The 26,077-nt window shown below is 36.5% G+C and overlaps 1 protein-coding gene and 1 pseudogene across 3 annotated transcripts; one reads left to right on the forward strand and one right to left on the reverse strand.

Moving 5' to 3' along the window:
• Window positions 1-313: 313 nt before the first annotated feature.
• On the reverse strand, window positions 314-432 carry LOC120622387 (uncharacterized; annotated as a pseudogene).
• Window positions 433-1,428: 996 nt separating this feature from the next.
• Window positions 1,429-26,077, forward strand: THUMPD3 (THUMP domain 3 tRNA guanosine methyltransferase). Of its 3 annotated transcripts, none has more exons than XM_039886643.1 (10): window positions 1,429-1,522; window positions 2,718-3,006; window positions 4,343-4,420; window positions 11,458-11,934; window positions 13,542-13,672; window positions 16,040-16,109; window positions 18,625-18,737; window positions 21,437-21,547; window positions 22,129-22,252; window positions 22,437-24,915. In XM_039886643.1, the coding sequence occupies exons 2-10, from the start codon at window positions 2,752-2,754 to the stop codon at window positions 22,596-22,598; spliced, it is 1,521 nt and encodes a 506-aa protein (XP_039742577.1). In that variant the 5' UTR covers window positions 1,429-1,522; window positions 2,718-2,751; the 3' UTR covers window positions 22,599-24,915. The 3 variants fall into 3 exon arrangements, with proteins under 3 accessions (XP_039742577.1, XP_039742576.1, XP_039742575.1); XM_039886641.1 differs by lacking the exon at window positions 1,429-1,522 and adding an exon at window positions 2,408-2,585; XM_039886642.1 differs by lacking the exons at window positions 16,040-16,109; window positions 18,625-18,737 and having other exon boundaries at window positions 1,437-1,522; window positions 22,437-26,077.

The following is a 26,077-nucleotide window of genomic DNA, read 5'->3' on the forward strand; positions in this document are numbered from 1 at the left end:
CTGGTAGATAATGTGTCTTTAGAGCGCAATGTTTCCCCAAGTGTGAGATCTGTTTATAGAGATAATTTTAAATAGTATAAAGTATGCATTAAATAACACTAATTCAGACAGAGAGAATCTTTTCTCTCTTTGTCAAAGTCTCAATTAGTGCTAGTTTGTCCCTAATGCTCCAAAATTTGTCCCTTCAAAGAATAGAAAATGAGCCTTACATATAGAGCCTACTAAGAGCCCTTTGCAGGGAAAAGTATCTGGCTAGAATTTAATCATCTTGCTTTGTTTCCATTGTATTTATTTTTAAGGGTACAATCTTTTTTTTTTTTAGCACCGGGTCTTCCCAGGTGGTCTCCCATCTAAGTACTAACCAGGCCCGACTCTGCTTAGCTTCCGAAATCATATGGGATCAGGCGTGTTCAGGGTGGCATGGCCGTAGACAGGGTACAATCTATTTCAATTATGTGCCCATCAACATGTTAATCTCATTAAATCTTATAACTCTTATCCAAGAAGTAGCATTTTGCATATGAAAAAACTGCAGATGAGTTTCCCATAAGATCAAAGTTTCCTTTGAGACAAATTCACAGACCATAAAACCCACCATTTTAAATATTTTAAAGTGTACAATTCAGTGTTTCCTAGTCTATTGACAATGTCGTGGAACCATCACTACTATCTAATTCCACTACATTCTCATCACACCAAAAAGAAAGCCCATACCTTTTAGCAATCACCCCCAAATTCTCCCCAATGCTAAGCAACCCCTAAGCTACTTTCTAGCTCTTTAGACTCACCAACTCTGGATATTTCATATAAATGGAACCATATATGTGATCTTCTGGTTGTACTAAGCATAATGTTTTCAAGGTTCACCCCTGTTGTAACATGTATCTTTTACTTCATCCTTTTTTAAAAGAGTAATATTCCATTGTATGAATAGACCACATTTGCTTATCTATTCAATCACTGATAAATATTTAGGTTGTTTCCACTTTTGGGCTATTATGAATAATGTTGCTAGGCACATTCATGTTCTAGTTTTTGTTTAAAAACATCCCTAGTCTGCCTGGAAAGTGCTGTGCCTAACATTTTGGCCAAGATATTTAATATCTTTGAGGATGTTTCTCCTTTAAAATGCGAATAGCCTTGCCCACATCAAAGTGTTGTTGAAACAAATAAAACGACGCATGTGAAGCGCTTACTCAGTGCTTGGCACGGCTAAACACTATAAACGTTAGCCATTATGATGACAAGCCACAGGGCCCACAGGCTCTCCAGGTTCAGATTGCAGATGCTGTCCCCAGCTGCATGAGCGGACCAAGCCATATTAACTGCCACGGGAACAAACCTTCAGGTTCACGTTTCTCTCTGCACGACCTTGTACCAGCGCCCGCCCCTACCTTGGGTCACTTGTGACCGCCCCGCCTGACTTCCGTTTCCGGGGCTGTGAAAGCGACTTCCGGCGGCGTGACCTGGGCGCGCTGCGTCGGCAGCGTGCTGGAGTCGGAAGGGTCTACGCCTGCGGCCGGTAACCGGGCGGTGGTTGGGAGTGGACGGGTGTGGAGCCGCTAACCCTCGGGAGGGGCGACCTTCGTCTTGCTACCCGGGCCAGCGCCTTCAATTTCTGGTGTCATTGTGGATCTCTTCTCGCTGTCTCTCCCAGGCCTTCACCCCCTCCTCTGAGTTCCTGAGATGAGGGCCAAGCGGTCGGGGTGGGGAGACTTGGGTTTCATTCCAGCCTACGCCATTGATTGGCTCTCTGACCTTGGGCAGGATACGTCCTTTCATGGGCTTCAGGCTCCTTATTTAGAAGCTGGAGGTTTTAGTCACAGCGATTGTGAGCTCCTTAAGAGCAGGAACTGACTTTCATTAGTGTTAGACACTATTCCCTGTCCCAGATACAGAACGAGGACCACTTAGGTACTCGGTGTCTTCTTAAGCTGTTTTAGGTCTGTTGAGAGCTGTTGGTCCCCACTTCCCAACTCTTAACTCCACCCCCTTCATGCTCAGACACAGGAAATTGGGCTTACTCTTTTGATGCCCACCCATAGATCACAGAGCCTGGCCCACAGTAGATGTTCAGTTAATCATTTTTAAATGCACGAATCACTGTACCATTCACAGGAGGAAGATAGAAATCCTGTTAGCAATTTTTAATCATGGGTCTGGCATAGTCTCACTTAAGACTCCCAACAACTCTAGAAGAGAGGTGGTATTTCCCATTTTGCAGATGAGGAAATTGATGCATAGGAGAACAGACTTGTTTTAGATCATTCAACCTATGAATGAAGAGGACAAGAATTCAAACCCATGTCTGAAATTCCAAGGCCCCGTGTTCTTAACTGCTACCTGAAAAATGACTAGATGCAGAAATATATCTGTGGTCTAGTAGCCTTCGTTCTTGGATTGTCAGCTGTTGTAGTTATGAAATGACTATTACCCATATCAGTGACCCCAAACCAAATATCGCATGCTTGTCTGTCTCCTTTTCTTCCATAGTATTTACATTGCTTGTTTAATAATATATTTTCTATCCTGCACTCTGTGCCCATGTCGTTAAATCCTTTTATCGTTGGTGAATACTGACTGAGGTGTGTTGACTGAATATGGCTATATCAGTTATGTTGCCTTGTTCTTCTAGCTCTCTAAAACAGATGTTTTTAGTTATAGTTGAAATATGAGGTGATAATGTTGGACATTTTTTTCCTATTCTGCTTTTAAAGGGACTATATTAAGGATCCTGGAAGCACTGCCAACATGTCTGATGTTCAAGAAGCCACTAACCGACTTCTGGATGTGAATCTTCATGAGAACCAGAGATCTATACAAGTGATGGAAAGTGGCCCTGAAAGTGAGTCTGAGCATCTCCAAGTCACTATTGGAGCCACGGTACCTACTGGTTTTGAGCAAACAGCTGCAGATGAAGTAAGAGAGAAACTGAGGTCATCATGCAAAATCAGCAAAGACCGCGGCAAGATATATTTTGACATTTCAGTGGAAAGTCTGGCTCAGGTTTGAATGAAGCAATATTTAAAATAGTTTTCTAAGTAGGTCATTTTATGGTTACTTTCTAGTTTACAGGCCTCTCTGGAATCCTTTTTGCTTTTCCTTCTCTGCCCCAACACAGGTGATTTTAAAGTTTTACTGCATTTTCTATTGGGTACCGATTTATAAGTTTAACAAGATTTGCTGTATTTTTAGAAGTGATCTTAATATTTCCTGATGATGAATTCACCAGAAGAATTCTGTGTAACTTATGAAAAAATTCTGGGTACCTGCTATACTCATCTTCGAATTTGTTTACTTCAGCATCTAGCTAAAGTTTAGACTTTGGTGATAAAGCATAAAAAGAGACATTTTTCTTTTGATCTGTGTCAAGAAACGCTTGCTCAAAAGTAATTAGTTATCACTGAAGGTGAGAAGTGAAGGTCAGCAAACTGCCATCCCACTAGAATAAAAAAGCTAAGCTATATTCATTACCACTTAAGCAACATGAGGACATGAATTGTCCTCTCTCTCTCTCTTTTTTTTTTTTTTGCTGCTATCTCGCAAGCTTTTAGTGTCTGACATAGAGGAGACACCCAAAAAATATTCGTGGAGACTGGAGTGATGGGAAAATTTTTAAATACAAATTATAGGTATAGTAGAGCCCCCCTTCTCCATGGTGGACATGTTCCAAGACCTCCAGTTGATATCTGAAACTGAAGGTAGTACTAAACTCTATGTATATTATGGTTTTTTTCCTATACATACATACCTATGATAAAGTTTAATTTAGGAATTAGGCAATTTCATGGATAGAAGATTCATTTTTGCCACATATCTTAGCAACCTCAGCATACAGTTTTTTCTTATTAAGTTCTTATTAATTCAAGAACTTTCACCTTTTCACTTAAGGGAAGCACTTTATGGCTTCTCTTTGGCATATCCAAATTTTCAGAATTACCACCCTTGCATTTTAGGGTCATTCTTAAATAACAGTTACTTGAACAAAAGCACTGAAATACCATGACATAGCTACTAAGTGACTAATGGGCAGCTAGCATATACAGTGTAGATACACTGGATAGAGAGATGATTCATGTCTTGGGTAGGATGTAGCAAGATTTCATCAAGCTACTCAGAATAGCATGCAATTTAAAACTTATGAATTCTTTATTTTTGTAATTTTCCTTGTAATATTTTCGGACAGTGGTTGACCATCAGTAACTGAAACCATAGATAAAGAGGGACTACTGTATTATCTGCTTTAAAGCCTTAGTACCTAATTTTTAAATTAAAATGTCAATAGTTTGTGTGATTCAAAAGCTTTCTCAGAAATTTGTTTTTAACATCTTTCTCTCCCCAGGTTCATTGTCTGAGATCAGTTGATAATTTATTTGTGGTTGTTCAGGAGCTTAAAGATTACCAGTTCAAAGAAACAAAGGTGAGCTTTCCCAAACATGGTAGCTGATTTTCAGCCATCTTCCCCAAAGATCTTATTTCTACTTTTTGCATTCTGTCATTTAGCATTACTGCTGCTTTTTTTAAATAACATTTTTTATTTTTCAATTATAGTTGGCATACAATATTAGTTTCAGGTGTACGACATAGTGATTAGACATCTATATAACTCATAAAGTAATCACCCCACTAAATCTGACACCATACATAGTTATTACAATATTATTGACTATATTTCTTATGCTCTACATCTCCATGACTATTTTGTAACTTCTATTTTGTATTTCTTAATCCCTCCCTTTTTTTCACCTAATCCCCCAACTTCTCTCCCATCTGGTAACCCTCAAAATGTCCTCTGTATCTATGAGTTTGTTTCTGTTGTTTTTGTTTATTTTTTTCTTTAGATTCCACATGTACACAAAATCATATGGCATTTGTCTTTATCTGACCTACTCCACTCAGCACAATACCTTCTAGGTCTATCATGAAATGTCTTTTTCTATCCGTTTACTTTTAGTCTTTAATTTGAAGTGAGTCTCTTGTAGGCAGCTTATATAAAGGTCTTGTTTTTTTATCCATTCAGCCACCCTATCTTTTGATTGAAACATTTAATTCTTTTTCATTTGAAGTACTTGTTGGCAGATATGTAGTTATTGCCATTCTTTATTCATATTTTTTATTTTTCTTCTTAAAGAAGTCCCTCCAGCATTTCCTGGAATACTGTCTTGGTAGTGATGAACTCCTTTAGCTTTTTCTTGTCTGGGAAGCTCTTTATCTGTCTTATGATTCTAAATGATAGCTTTGCTGGGTAGAATAATTTTGGTTATAGGTCCTGGTTTTTCATCACTTTGAATATTTTGTGCCAAGCCCTTCTAGCCTGCAAAGTTTCTGTTGAGAAATTGGCTGACAGTCTTCTGGGAGTTCCCTGTGGGTAACTAATTGCTTTTTATTCTTGTGGCTTTTAAGATTCTCTATTTAACCTTTGACATTTTAATAATGTGTCTTGGTGTGTGTCTCTCTGGGTTCATCTTGTTTGGGACTCTCTACACTTCCTGGGCTTATACATCTATTTCCTTTAGCAGGTTAGGGAAGTTTTCTGTCATTATTTCTTCAAATAGGTTTTCAGTTCCTTGCTTTATCTCTTCTTCTAGTACCCCAATGATGCGAATGTTGTTGCACTTGATGTCCCAGAGGTCCCTTAAACTATTCTCAATTTTTTTGGATTTTTTTCTTGTTGCTGATTGGGTGTTCTCTACTACTCCATCCTCTAAATCTCTGATTTGATCCTCCACTTCATCCAATCTGTTGATTCCCTCTGATGTACTCTTCATCTCAGACTTTTTATTTGTCATTTCTAACTGGTTCTCTTTTATGTCTTCCATATCCATTTTTATATTTTCTGTCTCTTTATTAAAGTTCTCCCTGAGTTCATTACTCTTCCCCTAAGTTCACTGAGCATCCTTTAACCAGTGTTTTGAACTCTACATCTGGTAAATTGTTTATCTCTACTTTGTTCTTTTTTTGGAGCTTTGTTCTGTTCTTTCATGTGGGACATGTTTCTTGTCTCCCCATTTTGGCTACCTCCCTGTGTTTGTTTCTACATATTAAGTAGGGCTCCTTAGCCACCTAGTCTTAGTAGAATGCCTTTACGGTAGTAGGTGGCACAGTCTTTCCTGGTCACCTAAGCGAGGGGCCCAGTGGCACAGTCTTTCCTGGTCACCTAAGCGAGGTGCTCAAGGTATGTCCCATGCGTGGGATGTGTGCCCTCCTGATGTAGTTGAGCCTTGGTTGCTGTTTGTACATCAGTGGGAGGGATTGACCCTTGGGCTAATTGGTTGTGAGGATTGGCTGGTGAAGGGCTGACCCTGTGGAGCAGGATTCCCTTTAGCAGGGCTCTGGTGCCTGCCTAGTCTGCCCTTTGGGTGTGCCCTCCTCAGATGCAGAGCACTCTGGCTCCCTTGCAGGTCCAGGAAGACCACTGGGTTTGCTGGCCCAAAGGCCTTCTAGGTGGGGCCCAGCTGCAGGCCAAGTTCAGCCACAGCCTGTGAACTTCCCGGGCTACCTTTTAAGAGTCGCTAAGCAGTCTGCAGATGGCTCCACCTCTGCTCTGCTTATAGGTGCCTCGAGAGGCCAAGCCAGAAACCAGGGCTGGCTGCCGCTAGTACTGGACTTGGGGCTGCTCAGCAAGAGGTACCGGGCACACTGAGGTCAGATGCTGCTTCTTTGGGTTTTGTGAGCCTTTGAGAGATTTCAGGAAAGTCCATAACATGGGTCAAGACAGAACATTTGTATGGCATAAACCACTGGAGGCAGCTTGGTTGGGCCCACAAGTTGGGAGGGGTGGAGTCTCAGGGAATCACCTGGGCAGAGCAACCTGTGTTATCCAAGTTGATGGAGACTCAGTTATGGCTGCCACCTGCATCCACACTGAGCGGAGAGGGCTCAACAAAGGAATAATAGATACAGCCAGCACGTCTGTTTGGGAGAAAGCTGCCCCTCCAGCCCTCGCCCTAAAGCCCACAACTCAAGTGTCTCCCCCTACGTCCCTGGCACTCCTCGAGCCACTGCCCCAGTGATGGAGCTCAGAGTGAGTAAGTCCATCAGTGTGTAAGTCTGGGGGTGGGCCCTTTAAGAGAAATATCTGCAGCTCCTGCAGCTCTGTCTCACTCAGTCAGAATCTCCACTGGTTTTTCACAGCCAGAGGTTGTGGGGACTTCTCTTCCTGGCACTGAAACCCAGGGCTGAGGAGTGCAACGTAAGGCCAGGACCTCTCGCTCCTCAGGAAGTGAGCTCTGCAGCCAAGATAGCCCTCCTGATTTTCGACCGCCACACATGGTTGTGGAACTGGGCCATTTCATGTCTCTGCCCCTCTTACCAGCCTCGAGGTGACTTCCTATATATGTTACCAGTTGTATGACTTCTGTTCAGCCAGACATTGGGCTACTCCCAGTGATGGTTGCTCTGTAGTTTCGTTATAATTTTGGTGTGGTTGCAAGAGGTATACACAGCATCTACCCTCTACACCATCTTGGCCGGTCTCCCGCTGCTTTTATAATATAGAATATTAGGAGTCTTTTACAGTAAAAAACAGATTTGTTGATAGTGCATCCCAAAAATTGTTTTTAAATATCAGTATCGGTGGTGGGGGGGTGCATAGAGAGTGGGCAAAATGGGTGGAGGGGGTCAAAAGGTACAAACTTACTGTTATAAAATAAGTCATGGGGATGTAATATACAGCAAAGCAACTATAGTTAATAATACTGTATTGAGTATTAGCAAGTTGCAAAGAGTAGATTTTAAAAGTTCTCGTCACAGGAAAAAAATTTTTTGTAACTATGGTGACAGCTGTTTACCAGATTTATTATGGTGATCATTTTGCCATATATACAAATATCGAATCACTATGTTGTACCCCTGAAAATAAAATAATGTTATATGTCAATTATACCTTATTTTTAAAAAAAGATGAAAGAATAAGTAAATAAAAATCACTATTGAAAAACATCAAAATTTATAAGAAATAAATTGTTTGCCTTTCTTACAAAAGATATATACCTTAGATTAGCTTTGCCGATGTATAGTTACAAAAGAATTGCTTCCCAACTGTGAACCAAAGAGCAAGTGATGGTTTGTATCATCTACAAATAACATTTTCTCTCATCATTCTGCTTTTGCCTGGCCTTCTCTAAGTACATTTTTTTTAATTAAAGCCAAAGTAACATGTTAATACTCCTTCAGTTGTTAAGACAACAGCTTTGTCTCTAACTTGTTTTTAGCATCTGATTCCTAAATATTGAGACTGCCTAAGCTGAAGGTTGAAAATAGATCTCAGTAAGGCTTTAGTACCTTTCCATATTGCTTTTTGGTCAGGTTTCCAGAGTTGAATACTTGAAAACTTTTTTCTATCAGTTTTATTGCTTATGTGAGTAATAATCTGTTTCTTAAAATGATATGCTGCTTAATTCTCTAATTTTTATTTATTAACAACAGGTTAATGTCCAAAACATTATTCAGAAACCAAAGTGATATGAACCCACAGCTAGAAAAATAAAACCAGAACTAAAAGAATTCAGACTGAAAATAGATAAAAATTTTATGAACCAAAAATATAACTTTCAACAACAATATTATAACCATTCAGACTTCCAATAGTCATTGCCAACTGAATCATATCTGTGAAACTAGTAAATAATAGGCAGGCTACTGAAAATTTTTGCTGCTAAGTATTTCACAATGTTAATAGCCAGCAATAAATGTTTACAGGCATTAAAAAAACTAAACTTTTAAAAATTCTTAAATTCTTTCCTCTAACTTACTGGAGTATTATTAATATTTTCAATTCCTGCATTTTTGCCATCTTAAAGTTTGTATTATTTTGGTGTTTTTGATATCTAATTAAAGGTTAATTTGATGTTATTGAATGGTTCTTTATGAGCCAGCTTCAGAGTTGCTTTGTAAATAACTGCAAAAGAGGTTGCTGGTGGAAGTCCCAAAAGAAGAGCACCAAAGATTTAAGGTAGATTTTCAGACCTGTGTAAGGGCAACTTCTGTCGTGTGTAACCATGAAAAATTGTTAAGCCCTTCATTCTGTGGACTTAAATTGTAACATGCCCCAGTAAAACCGTGTTTTTAAACATTAGCTTCTAGCTTTCATTCTGTTGACTATCGATTTTATTCTTTGTAGCATTATACTTTCCCAGTCTTATAAAAAGCCTGTTAGTTTAAGCATTCTAATGGGTTTTCTTATTAAGTATCCATATATCAAGCTCCTGTTTCTTCTCCATCTTCACCTCATCATCTTTCTGCTTTTCTATCTCTGCCTTGAGCTCTTACTTTACAAAAGAATCTCATTACGTTTTTTGACACGATGTCAACACATTTGATCATAGTTTTTAACTTCTCGTAGCAGTGTCTTTCTGGTCAGTTTTTTGTCTGCTATTTTTGTTACTTTCTTCCTTTTTCCTTTTTTTATGTTCCTGTAAATTTTGTGCTAACTTTTGGTAAGTGTTCATCTTTGAATGACGGAGTTCCTCTTGGACCTGCTATTTATAGGAGGTTCTCTTGGGAGAAGCCAGGAACTGTTCCAGGCCAGCAAGAAATCTCCCTGGTTTACCGTGAAGTTCCTTCTGACAAAGGGCTGTGAGTGAATGAGTTCTTCAATTCCGCTTTTTTTTTTTTTGAACAGCTTTACTGAGATATAATTTCCATACTATTAAACAAGTTAACTGTTACTTCTCCCTAGCCTGAAAGGATCAGCAGGTTCAGGATCATTCACTATGTAAAGTATCTCTCCCAATTCTACTTCACCAACAGACTGTTTCCAGCAAATAGAGCATCTGTGGGATTCCTTGTTCAGCCTCTTTTTCTCTCCCCTGCTGCTTCTTGGTAGAAACGAAGTCCAGTGCACATACTTCTTCCTTGCTATTTGAAGAGTTTATTTGCTACTACTTTGCGACTGTTCTACCCTTTATCTAAGATCTGTAGGCATTCTCTCTCTCATGTCTTCCTGCACTTGTTTGGCCTTCACTGCATTTAGAATTCTCATGTTATGGTTCAGGGTTGCAGATATCACATAGATTCTATTAAGATAGAGTTGGTGTTTCTGTTTCTTTTATTTTTAGAATAGTTTCTAAAGAAAGAAAGGGATTGTACCAGTGTTATTCCACCATGTTAAAATTAGAAGTCCTGTAGGTGCCCTTTATGGGAAAATTATTTGTAAATAAAATTGGATTTGCCAAACCCAAAATTTACCATTATTTCATTAGGCTTCAAGTAATAGCAAAGCCTTCACTCACTTCCATTTCAAATCTCAGTTCTACCAGTCAGCACTGATTTCGTTCTGCTTTCTATATACCAGCATTCTGCCATAGAGCTTTCTAATGGAAATGTTCTATGTCTTCACTGTCTGTCATGGTAGCCATTAGCCATCAGTGTGTGAAATGTAGCTAATGTGACTGATAAACTGGTTTTTTTATTTTAAATCATTTAAATTTCAACAGCTACATGTGGCTAATGGCTGCTGAATCAGACAACATGGCTCTTTTAACATTTAATCATGTATTATCCAACAGCTGTTTATTGAGTACCTTTTATATACCAGGCATTGTCTAGGCGGGTAACTTATAGCAGTGGTCAAGACAGGTAAGGTCCTTCCCACCCTGAACTTACCATCTTCTGGGAGGAGCCTTGATGATGAACAGTACATAAATCTAGTAACTTTAGATAATGCTAAGCTCTGTAAAGAAAATAAAATGGGAAGAGATGACTTGAGAGGATTACTTTAAGTAGAGTAGGTCTCTCAGAGACTTTAAATTGCTGTTAAATAATGAGAAGGGAGCCAGCAGTACAAAGCAATGATGTAAACCAAGTATCTTCCAAGCAGAGGAAGTGTGAAGGAGAGAATGGTTCTGAAGTGATGTACGCGAAGTAGGCAGGAGTCAGATTATGTTGGACTTTTTAAGGAATTTAGGTTTTTTTATGTGCTATGGGAAGCTACTGAGTGTCTTTAAGTAATGGAGGGACATGATCAGATTTACTGTTTTAAAAGATGTCTCTAGATACTATTTAGAAATTGGGTAGATTCATTTTTAACTACTTAAGGTTTCTTTTCTTGTAAAAAATGTTACTTTCAAAAAGTTAATATGTATATACAGCACAAAATTCAAAAGGAAGTCAATGAAGTCAATGGGAAGTTATCCCCCTCCCATCTTTTCATCCACCCACTTCCCTTCCCTAGAGGTAACCACTGTTAGTAATTTTCTTACTGCTTACATTTTTAATCTTGAAGCCCAAACTCTAATCCACCACTCTGTCTTGTATTATTCTTTAGTGACTTAATTTATATATATCTTAAATTTCAATGAGATTTTTTCTTCTTCAGTTGTAGCCATTATTTTATTGACTCTTGCTTTCACCCCTACCATCCCCAACATAACAATGTCATCTGTAGGCAAAGTAGCAGCTTATTTGTTCAATTAAAATATTGAAAAATGAATGGGTTTTATTCTCTGTCCCTTATAGGAAGAAGTTCTAAAGGATTTTGAAGAATTGGCTGGGAAGCTTCCATGGTCAGATCCTTTAAAAGTATGGAAAATTAACTCCAGTTTCAAGAAAAAAAAAACAAAGCGCAGAAAGATAAATGAGAATTCAAGTAAAGAGAAGATTGATAATGGACGAGGAGACAAAAGAAATGATAGAGATGTTAAAAAAGAGTTGACTAACAATGCCTTAGATTCACATATCTTAGACTATTATGAAAATCCAGCCATCAGAGAAGATATATCAACATTAGTAGGTGATGATTTAGCATCTTGCAAAGATGAGACTGATGAAAGCTCCAGAGAAGAAACCGATACCGAAGTGCTAAAATTTAGAGTCACATGTAACAGGGCAGGAGAGAAACACTGCTTTTCTTCAACTGAGGCTGCAAGAGATTTTGGGGGAGCTGTTCAAGATTACTTTAAGTGGAAGGCTGACATGACCAACTTTGATGTGGAGGTAGGTACAGGCTCTGATTGTGATGATTCAAGGCGGTCATAGATTTGTCGAATTTTCAGACTAACCCAATCTTACGGACAATTAAACAGGCCACAGAGCTAATAGGTGTGGTTAACAAGAGTGTGGGCTGTGGAGACATATCTAGATTCAAATTTTGATTCTACAACTGTGTAACTTTGGACAAGATATTCTGAGCCTGTATTTCAAATAGAGCCTGTAGCAGTATATACCCTAAGTGTGTCCTGAAAGTTAAATGAGACAATACATTTTAAGTATTTGGTACAATGCCTGCTATATACCAAGTGCTCAGATGATAGGAGCTATAAGACTTGAGTTTTCTAATTTCTAATCTAGTACTTTTTCCAACATTACGTAGGCTTTCAGATTATAAAATTCAGCCAGATTTAAAACAATTATTTTGTTTTTGTGCATCTTGGTTGTAGAGTTTTGCTACTAAAAATACATTTAGTAGCATCTTGGTTGTAGAGTTTTGCTACTAAAAATACATTTTTAAAACAAGCCTCAACCTCCTAGAATCAGGCCATCATTGCTAATATTCATCCTAGAGTCAGCTCTCCTCTTAAATTCTACTAGCTTCCCAAACCTAGATACCTCTTTGTAGCATGCTTACTCTCCTTAGTCTCAGTCTTCTACTACATAGGTGATTCACATGTGAGAATGAAATGAATAGGTTCACTGGAATGGTAATGTCCGAAAGGTAGCAAGGGGTATCAGAGGACAGATTCTGGAGCCACAATGCCTGGGTTCAAATCCCAATTTACAAGCTACATGACTATGGGCAAGTAAGCTGATGTCTTTGTACCTCAATTTCCTCATCTATAAAAGGAGGATAATAATAACCTAGCTCAGAGGGTGCAAATATGAAATGAAGTGATGAATGTAAAGTGTGTAGAACATTGGCTTGCACATAGCTAGGTAAGTGTCAGCTGCTGCTGCTAAGATCATGATAAGAAAATTTTCAGTGGAAGATTGGAGAACAATTTTTTTACTTTTTTATTTGAATAATTTATATTGTGAAAAAATAGGGCAAAAGACATTATTTCACAGAGTTTAAAAAATACTAAGAAAATAATAGGCAATAAGTGTGGTACAGTATTAATAGTTGATTAAAAGTTAAAATCTTTAAAAATGTATATTAAAAAACCCATAGACCTTCAAAATATGTTTACATTATAAAAATTCAGGGGAAATATGATTACAGCTTACTTATAGTGAATGAAAAGAGTAAAATAGACGTTAAAATTTTAAAGTAGTATATACTATATGATTTCATTTACATGATGTTAAAAAAAGACAAAACAAATATATGGTGGTAGTGTTCAGATTAATGATTGGTAGGTAATGGCTGAGAGGGGGAAGGGGGAGCCTTCTGGCATGCTTAAAATATTGTTTATCTGGGTGGCAGCTGCACAGTGTATATGTAAGTAAAAATTCACTGTGCTGCACACTTAAGATTGTATTTTACTGTATGCAAAGTATACTTCAATAATAAAGTGAAAAAATTGATAAAGCCTGATATTAAAAAATCCTAATAGGTAGTTTGAACAGTTCTAAAACTATTTTTATTCTGTCTTGTTCTACTATAGGTGCTTTTGAACATCCATGATAATGAAATCATTGTGGGCATTGCACTGACAGAAGAGAGTCTCCATCGAAGAAATATCACACATTTTGGACCTACAACTCTTAGATCTACTCTTGCCTATGGGATGCTCAGGTAAGAGAATGTGTTTGCCAACTAGATTAAAATTACACCTTGGTTTGAAGTTTCTCCTCAAAACAGTTTAATTTCTTGTGAAGTATACTGTGTTGTAATTTAGTAGTAAAGAACAGGATAAAAGCTATTGATCTGTTTCTTTCCCTTATATCCAGTTTTGATTCTTTGTGATCCTGAGAATATCACTTAATTACTGTCTCAGTTTTTTTTTTTTATTTTAAAATGGAAACGATAGTTTTCATTTGCTTTTTGAATGGAGTTGCAACATTTCTGTTTAGAAAAGATATATATGTTGGGAAATAGAGCAAATTTTGCTTTGTTTCATTTTTGTCAGTGAAGCAACTGAAAGCAGATTTTTGAAAATGTGTATGATGTGTAAATGAACACAGAGAGCTTTTCCTTATATTTTTAAATTTTATACTCAGTGCATCCCAGGAATCATTCTGGAATTTTCCATGTTTCCAAGAGTAAGCTGTAGCATTCTTTCTCCTTTGTCCTTTCTGTTTTTATTGAGTGCTTCTTTCCATCACTCAGACAAGTTGTCTTCTCTAGGCTTCTGTTTTTCAGAGTGCAAAATGGGTTTTCTGTGAGATTTAAAGGATTACTAGGAGTAAATGCAGAAGCATATGCAAAATACCTGCTATATACAGTGCCTGGCATAGCTTGGTAGTCTTCTTTTACCTGCTCATCCATGGAGTCCAGTTCAGCACAATTGGAATCTATTAATTCAATGACAATAATAGAAAACTGGGCCCAGCTGAAGAGCTCCTAGTCTTCATTCACTTAACATTTATTATCCACTGCCAGGCATTATGGTGTAGAAGCCAGGGATAAGAAGAGTTACTTTGGGTGCAACTATTAGAAACCTAAGTAATCTAGTTTAAGATCACTTAGGTTTCTAAGTAATCTAGTTTAAGATTTAAAAAAAAAAAAAGTGATGATGGAGTCGGAAGGGGATGTATTGGAAAGATCCTGAGAAATCTTGGGGAATCCACAGAAAAACTGAAAGCTGTATTTCAAGAAGGGTAGGAATCAGATCGTGGAAAAATACCTTTTAAACCTGGACAGTCACTTTTAGCTCTCTTAGGAGTCTGTGGGCTCTTTGTTTTTGCTCACCTGTGCAAATGGCTTCCTCTCGTCTAAATTTATATATTTCCAATTTCAAATGACCAGTTCCATACTGCCTAGGGCTTCTAGCTCTTCCCAATTCTTGAAAGAGAGAATCTGACAGAGTCTCAGTCAAGTGTTCACTCGAACCCCCAGCAGCAATGCCTAGGAATGCATTACTGGGGTTGCTTACTACCAACACTGTGGTCAAATATTCTGTTGCCATGTGTTAAGAGGCAGGAACACAGAGGTAGACCTGGACAGGTATTAAAATAAGAACACAGTGTTAATACCCAAGAATCTTAGTCTTGTGAGGAAGATAAATAATTACATGTAATAAATACTATAATAGAATATGAAAAGGTTAGGACAAAAGGAGGAAACCTAGTGACCTAAGGAGGGAATGCTTCATAGATGGGGTAATATTTCAGCCACTAACAGTAATGTCTCTAATCCTGACTTTATCACCTATTGGTTTTGTATCTGGACAGGTTTTGCATCAGCTTCTCTATAAAATAATAATAGTGACCCACCTCATAGAGTTGTTAAAGGATTAAATGAAATAATGCATACAAAGAGTTAAGTCCACACCTGGAAAATATAGCAGGTCTTCAAATAACATTGTTTCTCTTAAAAGGTTGATGAGATGCCAGAGATGCTGTAGGAACAACTTACATCTTGTTTATACCAATTAGCCGGTGGTAAAATTGGTTCCATTATGTCATTTCACTTAAAGTTACAGAAGCTATCCACGACATTGAGGAATTACTGTACTAAGTTCTCAAAGTAAAGCAATTATTTTATAGCAATGTTAGTATCTTTAAAATTTGTAAGGGAAGGAATACTGAATGTCTAAACTACCAATAAATTTATATTAATACATGTTCTACTTGAAACATGTTTCAGGTTTTTTTTTTTTAGTGTAACAATACAGGTTTATATACAAAATAACGTGTATTTTCTAAAAGCATATATACATATATTTAAAAGATCTAGAAGCTAAATTCCATCTGGAAATGAAATGGGATTTTGGATAATACTCAAAGCAAAGAGTACTTTTAGTTATATTTAATGTTATTTTTAAATGCTAGGCTATGGAGTCAACATGTAATTACAAATTGATTTTTATAATGGATATTGACTGGTGTTTCTTCATGCTAACATAATAGGTCCTTGATCTTATAGCTTCAGAAATAGTCACTGTGGAAGCCTCAGTTCTTGGTTGAAGTCTCTTCACATAGGCTGTTTTCTTTTCTCTAGGCTCTGTGCTCCTGAGCCTACTGATATAATAGTTGATCCAATGTGTGGAACAGGGGCAATACCAATAGAGGTAATAACTTTTCATTAGCTTTCAGATAAACAAGTGATATGTCTGGAATGTTCTTGAACTAATGTACAAATTATACATAATGAAATCACCAAGGTTGGGTCAATGGACCCAAGAGTTTTGAAAAAAATACTCTAGTAAAGCTGGAATTTTGTGTAAAGGATGTAACCACTTACTACAAATAGTCAAGGATTAGGTATATTGTAAGTGATATTTATTCAGTGGATTAAAGGAGACTGAGAATTACAAACTGTTGAGTCCCTTTTCTCTAATAGGTAGGTACACATGAATGGAAAAGATAATTGAAAGCATAAGCATAAACTGGAGGAAGGTGTTTCATCTTTATAAAGTGAGATTATGCTTCTTAATCCACTTAGGTTCTTGGAAGGAGTAAGTATAATTGTTAAAAGGGGAAACCTATGAACAATATTTAATTTTTTTAGGAAGTCTAACAAGGTTATATACCAAATACTCTTAAGTAGTTTTCAAAATTACTGTGACACCGAAAGGACTCAAAACCTGCCTAAAGTAAAAATATAAAGGTATTTGTAAGTGGAGAACATTAACAAGAAAGTGTTCTTGAATCAATATTATCTATATTTGTATAAATAATTTGGAGGACACTCCCAGTAAAATTGCTTAAATTTGTGAAACAGTAAGTTCTTACATATAGTACACGTAAAGCCAATGGGAGATACCATAGATTCTTTGAGTGGGCAGAAACGGAACAGATGAGCAAGTCCAAAGTAATCCACAAAGGGAAAAATAATCCAGACGGCAATCAGAAAATGATATGTCATCTGGGAGTTAAAAATCCCAGAAGTAAATCATAGTAGTCGAGATCAGCAGTCCCTAACCTTTTGGGCACCAGAAACTGGTACTCCTATAAATACCTAATACCTGATGATCTGAGGTGGAGCTGAGATGGTGATACTAGTGCTGGGATCGCCTACAAATACAGATGAAGTTTTGCTCGTTTGCCGGCCATTCACCTCCTGCTGTGCGGCCTGGTTCCTAACAGGCCACGGACAGGTACCGGTCCACAACCTAGGAGTTGAGGACCCTTGGTCTAAATGAATACTGTTTTCTGCTCACATTGGCTAGAGAAATTTACTCTGGCTAAAGAGACCTACACAGAGAAAACTCAGTTAAGAAAAATTCTGGAAACAAAGCATGGTATTTTTCTCCAGCATGAAACCATGATATGTCTGTGTCTGAAATAGCATAGAAGGTCACTACATGTCAAAAAATATACAACAGAGCTAGAGAGAGTCCAGAAAAGGCACCTCCCCTACAAAAAGATAAAAAGTTTGAGGCATTTCCATGTGAGAGTAGACATGAGGATGTCACTATAGAAAAACCTAAGCTGATATATGATCAAAATGAAAGAAATTATGAAAGGAATTAACAAAGTGTATATACAGATTTGTTCACCAAAGTAGAAAATACTTGATTCAGAATACTCCTTTTAAAACTCAGAAGTATTACCAAACCCATCACTTTTTGAAAGCTGAAAATCTAAATAGGTTTAGTAGGAAAAAATGAATTTTAGGAAATCAGAATCAACTGAGAGGGTTTCATCAAACTCTAGGTGTCTTCCACATCCCCTCTACATCACCCTCAAATGTCTGGGCAAAAGCTGTGAAGCACCGAGTTCATGAATACGGGTATATTGCTATTTACAGAGGAGGTGGTGTTTGTTATTTATCCCTAAACAAAGGGCAGAACTTTCTTTGCCTTCACTTCATAAACCTGTTAATCTGCATAGAATATTTTGTTCAGGCCTAGGGTAGTATGTCACCTCATTCCACAAATGATATGGAACAGCTTGGTATTTATGTTCTACTGACATGTTTTTGACTTAAAATTACAAAATCCTTTCAGGGACATGGTGGTTATCATTCAAAAGCCTATACAATGGAGATTACATTTTATTACATTTTATTTTGATATACTCCAACATATCAAATTACATAAAATCCCATAAGCACAGGGTATATAGATTGGTCAGTTTGATTTGGGTAACTTTTTCAAATCACAATTGTATTTAAGGTCTGTAATGCCTACTATGACTCTGTGTCAGACACTGCTGGGTGAGAGATTGAGTAAAATACCAAACCTGAGTTCCTAGATTTGTTGAGAGGCAGACAGGTATTGAAATCATTAAAAAGAGAACAAGTGCAGTGGCAAAGATATGTACAAAGTGTTTTGGGGGGGAAGGGGTCAAATGAGAGATAGCTTGGATTGTTGAGGTTTATGTCACAGAAGGCGTGACACTGAAGCTGGGTCTTGAAAGATGAGAAAGAGTTCAATAGTTGGAGAAAGAACAGGAAAACATTTCAAGCAGGAGTAATAGGAATAACAAAGTTGACAATAGGCAGTGTTTTGCCACTTTAGGAAAGCACTGGATTTTTGGATTGGATGTCTTATTTATTGACAATCGACTGAAATGATTTTCTCTTTAATCATCTTTTTGCAGTTTGCTACTTCTGTCTTAATATATACTCTTGTCTTTTAGGGGGCTACTGAATGGTCTAACTGTTATCATATTGCTGGTGACAACAATCCATTGGCTGTGAATAGAGCAGCAAATAACATCTCATCTTTATTGACCAAAAAGCAAATTAAAGGGTAAAAATTTTATTTTGTAGCACCTCTTTGACAATCACTTTTCATAATGACTTTATGATTAATACCCCCAGTACATTGTGAAATCATTTAACCAAAATGAACATATTGAGACTCTATTTTAAGATTATTGAAAATGAGTTATATTTAAAAAATATTTAACTGTAATTTCCCCACCCTAAAGCAACTATTTTTCTTCAGTTTTCTTTTTTATTTTTCCCACATAGGATATTGTATATTCATTTTGATTTTACAAATGTTCAAATATTTATTTTTATACTGTTTTTAATGACTGCATAACATTCCATTCTATAGAAATACCATAATTTTAGCCTTTCCTTTATTTGGCACTTTAAAACATCTGAGTTGCAAGAGACCTGAAAACCATCCCCATGGTGCCTACATATCCTACAGGAGATCTTAACCATTGGCCTTCTCTGAAGGCTTTTGATTCCATTTTTACACAGCGAGTCACGTCTTAGTGAGCAGTCTCTCCCTGAACCTCCTACAGATTTCCCTCCCACTTGGGTCCATAAAGAAAAATCTTATCTCTATGTCACATGATTGGCATCAGATATTTGAAGGGCTACCAAAACCCCTACGTTCCTCCATTCCACCCCTCCAAATCTCTCTTTAAAGCAAAATATTCCAAGTCTTTTAGCCATACCTTTTTAATATATGTGCATTGGAAGTCCATTAGCCTCTGGGAAAATTTTTCATCTGAGATATATATAATTATAGTATTAAGCCCTAGCCCACTACTCCAAATTACATTTGACAACACCATCTAAGCCAGCCTTTTACCATTCTTTAAAAGTCTCAACTGTCTTTGGGAAGAATTGGTTGAAATGTAACTTAGTCTACAATTTCTCACCAGATCCCATCATAAAATTGTGTCTCTCGTCTCCTCTGCTACTGTACTTCATTTTCTTATAAAGTGGCAGTAGGTCATCAGATTTGTTAGGTCTTACAGGTGCTCCACTTCCTAAATACATAGCCCAAGAAGTCATATCCCATGATTGGCCATAACAGATCTAGAAACATCTGCCTCCATAACCTTTAGTGTGAGGTTTATATTTGTAAGTAGAAATCAATTGTTTTTAAAATATTCATTTTATATGAATATTCATTTATTACTTATACCTGGCATACCTAATACTACTTTATATCTGTATATTGGTTATCCTCTGCTAATTTATTTTTCCTTTTAAATAGAATCACAGTGCTTTCATATGCTATTTGTTCTGTGGTTTTACGCTCAATACTTTTTATTCCTGTTTCCTATTGAGGTTTTAAAATGTTACCAAAAATTTTAAGCTGTATGCTATAGATGTCTTCTTTTTAGTAAGTTTTCATTAGAGCCTTTATGCTAAGGACTCCTGTTGACCATATCTTACAGATTTTGATACTTTGGTTACTTTCTACATCATTACTTATATACTTGTTTCTCTGATCAGTTGTTTAGGACAGTGCTTTCAAACTTTAATGTGCGTATAAATCACCTGGGATACTATTAACATACAGATTCTGATTCAGTATGTTTAGGATGGGACCTGGGAGTCTGCATTTTCTAGCAGGCTTCTGGGCAACATTGATGCTACTGGTCTGTGGCCCAGCTTTTTGAGTAGCAAAGGTTTAGATCATTTTTATACATAAAACTGAAAAGTAATTGAAAGGCTTTTTGTTAATTTATATTTTACTATGAATTTTTATGGTATATTGTTTCATATTTATTGAGATTTTCTTGAGGCTTAGTATATGACCAGGGTTTTCTTGAAACCTGATATTTTAAACCTATTATTTTTGTTTTCTGAATATTTTATCATTTTTCAGACTCTATACCTTCACTTTTTGTCTGATCAACTTGTATTTTTATAAATCTTACCTAGATTTTTAATGTTTCTTGGCTTAACTTGTAGTTATTAGTGCTTTTAACTCTATTTCCAATAGAATGCTTCTCTTCCCCATTATGTAGTGATTGCCTTCACTGCATTTTATTATCAAATAGCAATAGTGTAACCCTTCATTTCTGTTCACCTTTGATTTGCCTTTCTTAGCCTGTGCATTATTGCCTGTATTTTATTTCTTAAACAAGTAGCTTTGCCTTAATGGAGAGGATTTAAACCATGTTTATATTATATTGTCTTCTGGTGTCTATTTTTTTTTTATCTTTTTTGCCTTATTAATAGCATATGTATTTTAATCTTAAGTACCTCTATATTTACTAATTTTACTTACTTGTCTGTCTCCTGTTATTACTATTTACCAAACTTTATCCTTCATATGTGTCGCCTCAATCTTTTCTTACTCTTTAGCATTGTTTCCAGTATGTTTCATCAATAGCTTGCATCGTCGGTTACATAATTTACTGCTTCAACAGCTTTTCAAAATTGTCTGTTGTAGTTCTTTGTGTTGCAATCTTGTTTTCCCCCTTAACCTATTTTCTTAAATTGTAGATGAAGCAGATGTAGACATCTTTTGAAAATCACTTTTAACCATTTTTAAAAAATCTGTCTTTCTCATAGATTGTCTTATAAGCTGTATCTCATTACCTTATGCTTTCTTCCAACATTCTTTTAGAATTCTGCTTGTTTCTATCGCTATTTTAGTAGCATTTTGTACTTTATAGCAGTCTCTTTAGAAAAAATTTTTTAATTTCATATTTCAGAATATGTTGAAGCACTTTTCCTTTGTCTCCACAGCAAACTGTCCTGGGGCTTGCCAATAGATGCTATTCAATGGGATATCTGCAATCTGCCATTGAGAACTGGCTCTGTGGACATTATTGTAACAGACATGCCATTTGGAAAAAGGTGGGGACTTAGTTTTTCAAAAAATGAGTTCTATCTTCATAGTGCCCACTTACCTACTATATCTATTGTCCTTTGTCATCAGAAATCAATTCCTTTTAGCAGGATGTCAACAGTTTTTCACTTATGCACTATAACAAGACAATGGATTCACCCATTTTTTCTTCTGAGAGCTCAGGAATGTATTAACTACATTCGATCCTGACCATCAGATTCACCTATTTTCTAGTCCATTATTGAATTACGTACTTCACACAGAAAGATTGAAGCAAACCTGGTTCTATTTCTCAGTATAAATGATTTCTAATCACTGGTTTGGTTTATGCAATGTCTGCTAATATGCTTAAGAGGACAATTTATGTAACTATTATAGTCGTTTTTTCTGTAATTGATTTACCTTAAGATTCTGTGCCATTTACTAAAGTCTCATCATTTCGTTGACATGTAATGGCAAAGTTCTAGCTTCCAAATGGCAACCATTTTTCATACCTCAGGATTTTCTTGTTGCGATGAGTTTTTAATTTCTTTTAATAGAGTTCTAGGTATTTTTTCAAGTGTTGGACTCATTGGACCTTCTTTAATAGGATGGGCTCCAAGAAGAGAAACTGGAACCTTTATCCAGCTTGCCTACGGGAGATGAGCCGTGTCTGTAGACCTGGGACAGGCCGAGCTGTACTACTTACTCAGGACAAGAAATGCTTTACCAAGGTACTGTACAGTAGCTCAGCCTGTGGTAACTTTAGGAACTTAAGTAGATTTGGGGATATTAGTCTGAGCAGGATTTGTGTTCTCTTCCCCTCAGTGTTCCTTATTGTCAACAAAGACCACTGGTTAGTCTAGAGCAGGTAAGTCATAAAAGCTAATTATTTTTATGCCTTTTGTGTATACACAGGCCTTATCTGGAATGGGACATGTATGGCGGAAGGTGCATACTGTCTGGGTGAACATCGGTGGTCTTCATGCTGCAGTTTATCTTCTGAAGCGTACTTCTCAAGCTTTTGTTCATCCTTCAGAACAAGATAAAGAACTTCTTGGTAATGAATACAAAGAATGATAAATAGCATTTGTGCTTCCTGATACTAGAAATGTTAACTTGCTTTGGGAGAAAATAGTATTAACAAAAGTACGAGTTTCTGCAGTTTAAACTGGTCTAAAGCTCTTCACCCTAGTTAGCAAAAGGTATGAATGTCATGAAATTGAAAAAGTTGTAAGAATTGTTCTTTGGAGCTGCTTTGAAGGGGTAGTTGGGCATTTAGTACTTTTCTTAAAATGCTTTGAAGATGCTAAGCCTACTAAAATGCTTTGGGATTTGGGTTCAGTACATTTTCAGGCTTTATAATAGTTCCTGTTTTCTACTGTAGCTATCCTGGCCTAATGGAAAGGCAGAGAACATGATCAAAGAATCTTAGGCAACATCTCATTGCCTGTGCAGCTTCACTATTTAGTTGCTCAAGTTCTCTTTACCTCAACTTAAAAGACGAAGCATTATTATGTTTTGTGAAACAGGGTTTGCCCCATGAGATGAAGTCTCACAAGACCTACTAGGAAGTTTACCATTGCCTTAAAAACTAAAATAGTCATGTTATTCAGATTAATACTTTAGGATTTATCAAAGGAATTATAAAGATGCTTTACTGTTAGCAATATAGGACATTTTTATTTGTAAATAGCAGCAAATACATTGTTAAAGTATGAGACCAAAAAGTCAAATTTAAAAAAATTTTCCTTTCAGTGCACATTAGTGGTGTGGCTTTTCAAAGTCAAACATAAACCTTTCAAAACACCCAGTTTCTTTAAAGGACCAGGGAACTGATGTTATCTTTCAATTAAAAATTTCACTTAAGTTATTTGTTTTCTCTTGGATCACTATTCCTATTTAGTTGCTTTTCCAGTTGTAGAAAGTCCTTCCTGAGACATTGAAAAATGATAATGACTTCAATATTAAGTCCTTGTGAAAACAGTGCTTCCCCCCCTAGGTCAAATAGTACTTGGGGTTTTATGTGGAATTCTTTATAGTCTTCACTTGATTTTGGAGTTTCTGGTGGTACTCAGCTTAGATTTTCAGTGTCCTATTAGTAATATGAGTACTACTCATTACCTTTGATGTCTCTCACATTTAGTATAAAAGGACATAGTACTTATTTTCTTTGAAAAAAAATAGGTCACATTAGCAGTATAGCCAACATTCCTAGTCTGGTTTCTCTGATATACTACCTCACACTTGAGAATGAGTGTTTTATATCCTAACCTGGAATTTTTACCATCATCATAATGCAGTTGCATTATAGTGGGTTCAACGTAAATTTTCATGTCTGACAAAAGAAACCTTTTAAACCTCTAGTGTCAGTCAGCAGTCCACAGAACTGGCATATACCCAGTTCAAGGAACCATGTCTGTTCTCACCAGTTTACCAAGTGCTTGGCACAGTGCTTGCCAGAATAGACATTTAATATTTGTTGAACAAATGAATTAGTATTTTTGCATGTTGGCATAGTCTTTTAAGTGTATCAAATCTGTGCCTTGTCTTATACCACTGTAAAAACATGACCAGATTTAAGATGCTGGAAATATGTAGAGAGCCTATGGCCTCCTACACCATTGGAATGTAAAAAGATGGGGACGTGAACTTAATCTGAACACAAAATGAGTGAATTATAATCTAGACATTCTTTAACTGAGAGAGTCAATATAAAGGGAAAAAAAACAAACATTGAGACAGATTTTATAAATTTAATGAAAGAGTTACCTCCCAGAGATTGACAATGTACCTAGTGGCAAGAAAAGGAAACATTTGTTAAATCTTTTAAAATGGTTAAGACTTTCTGGAAATAGCCAAAACTTTAGATTCTTACTTATCAGTGTCACATCCGACTCAAGTCTCCACTGCAAAGACCAAAAGGTAAGTTGAAGACTGAACAAAAGGAAGTATTTCAAAAGGCTGTAAATTACCTAAAGTATGATAAAACCTACAAGTGGTTAAGATTAATTAGTGAGATAGGCATAGAAAAAGTAAAACATCCTTATTCTCAGCACAGCCTTTTCCAAAAATTTCAGGTGGTGGTATGTGGGAATTTCAGTGGGGATATATATAGTGTAAATTTAAAAATTCTATAAGAAAGAAAAAAATCAAATTATTGTACCTTAGTATATTAAATTTTAAAAAGTCCAGGAGAAACATCATGTCTCCTATACCAAAAATTTTTAATGTGCACAATGTAGAAAAATGTATTATTGTTTAAACATGCCTATTGTCACCCTTATACTTTTGCCCAAAGGCTACCAAGTTTGCAAATCAGTTGTGAAGTTGTAGATAATTCAGTGATATAGTTCAATAATATAGTCTATGATAAAGGAATTTTCATTGGAAAGGAGAACAGCGTTTTAGTTTTTCTCAAGCCCAAATTCTAAACTTCCAACTGCCTGCTTTAGTTACCTTTGTGCATCCCACCTCAAACTCAGCATGAACATATACTTCTCCACTAAAACCTGCTCCATGTCCTAACATACCCATTCTCACAGTCTGCCAGGCTTAATACTGGAAGTCATTTTTTTACAACAAAAACTCCATCCAGTTATTCAATATGCATTTGAGTGTTTACTATGTACACTGTGCTAGAGCAGCTGTTTCTTAAACTTCTTGATCTCAGGAATCTTTCACATTCTTAAAAATTGAGGGCCATAAATAGCCGTATTAGAAATTAAAACTGAGGAAAAATTTAGATTACTAACAAATGCATTACATCAACATTTTCATGGAAGTAACTTTTCAACAGAGTGGACTGTTCTACATTTTTGCAATTCAGTTCTCTCAAATGTGTGTTAATAGAAAGCAGCTGGACTTCTATTTATCTTTCTGCATTCAACTGGTTGAATGTTACTTACAATTTTTTGTCATTTTGTGTATTGGTCATTTGGAAAATACTGGTTCACTTAGTTACATAAATATACCAAATGCTGACCCAGTTCATTATATATCTAAAAATCATATTATCTCTTTAAAAACCCTAAGTTCTCGAAAGATGTCAAGCACCTAATAGTGGATACGTTTCCCCAAAATTCTAATTTTCACTTCAAAGTTTGAATTTCATCATTGACAACACTGCTATCAGTTGTTTTCCTTGAAAGGCTCACTTCTTTTATATTTGAAAAAATGCCTGCCCAATAGCCAACTTTGACAACCAAAATTTGACATTTTCAAGTAAAAATGGTGTTTTAAGAAAATAGTACGTAATTCAGCTTGCAGCTCAACTGAATGAGTCCTTTTTCTTGAAACGACCATTGTACTTTAGCATGTAGCAGAAATACTATATGCAGATTTTCTATTTCATCACTCAGGGTCCAGATATAAAAAATAATTAAACTGTTTTCACAAGGACATGAAGTGAAACTGCTCTCTTCTCTCTCCCAGATGTATAGACTACAAATGCATGGCAGTGAAGAATAACTAGTCTGGTGCCACTGCCTTGATTTCTGCCAAGATGCAGGCAGTTTTACTCACCTTTGTTTTTTCACCATTAAAGCATCAGAATTTAA

The sequence above is a fragment of the Pteropus medius genome, unplaced genomic scaffold (assembly GCF_902729225.1).
Source record: "Pteropus medius unplaced genomic scaffold, Ma_sr-lr_union100, whole genome shotgun sequence".
NCBI classification, from domain to species: Eukaryota; Metazoa; Chordata; class Mammalia; order Chiroptera; family Pteropodidae; genus Pteropus; species Pteropus medius.

Bases quoted from the DNA above. Each gene is read 5' to 3' on its own strand.
- THUMPD3 (XM_039886643.1), top strand. From the start codon at position 2,752: ATGTCTGATGTTCAAGAAGCCACTAACCGACTTCTGGATGTGAATCTT. The intron at 11,935-13,541 runs GTAGGTACAGGC...GTTCTACTATAG, and splicing joins TGACCAACTTTGATGTGGAG to GTGCTTTTGAACATCCATGA. The intron at 18,738-21,436 runs GTAAAAATTTTA...TTGTCTCCACAG, and splicing joins ACCAAAAAGCAAATTAAAGG to CAAACTGTCCTGGGGCTTGC.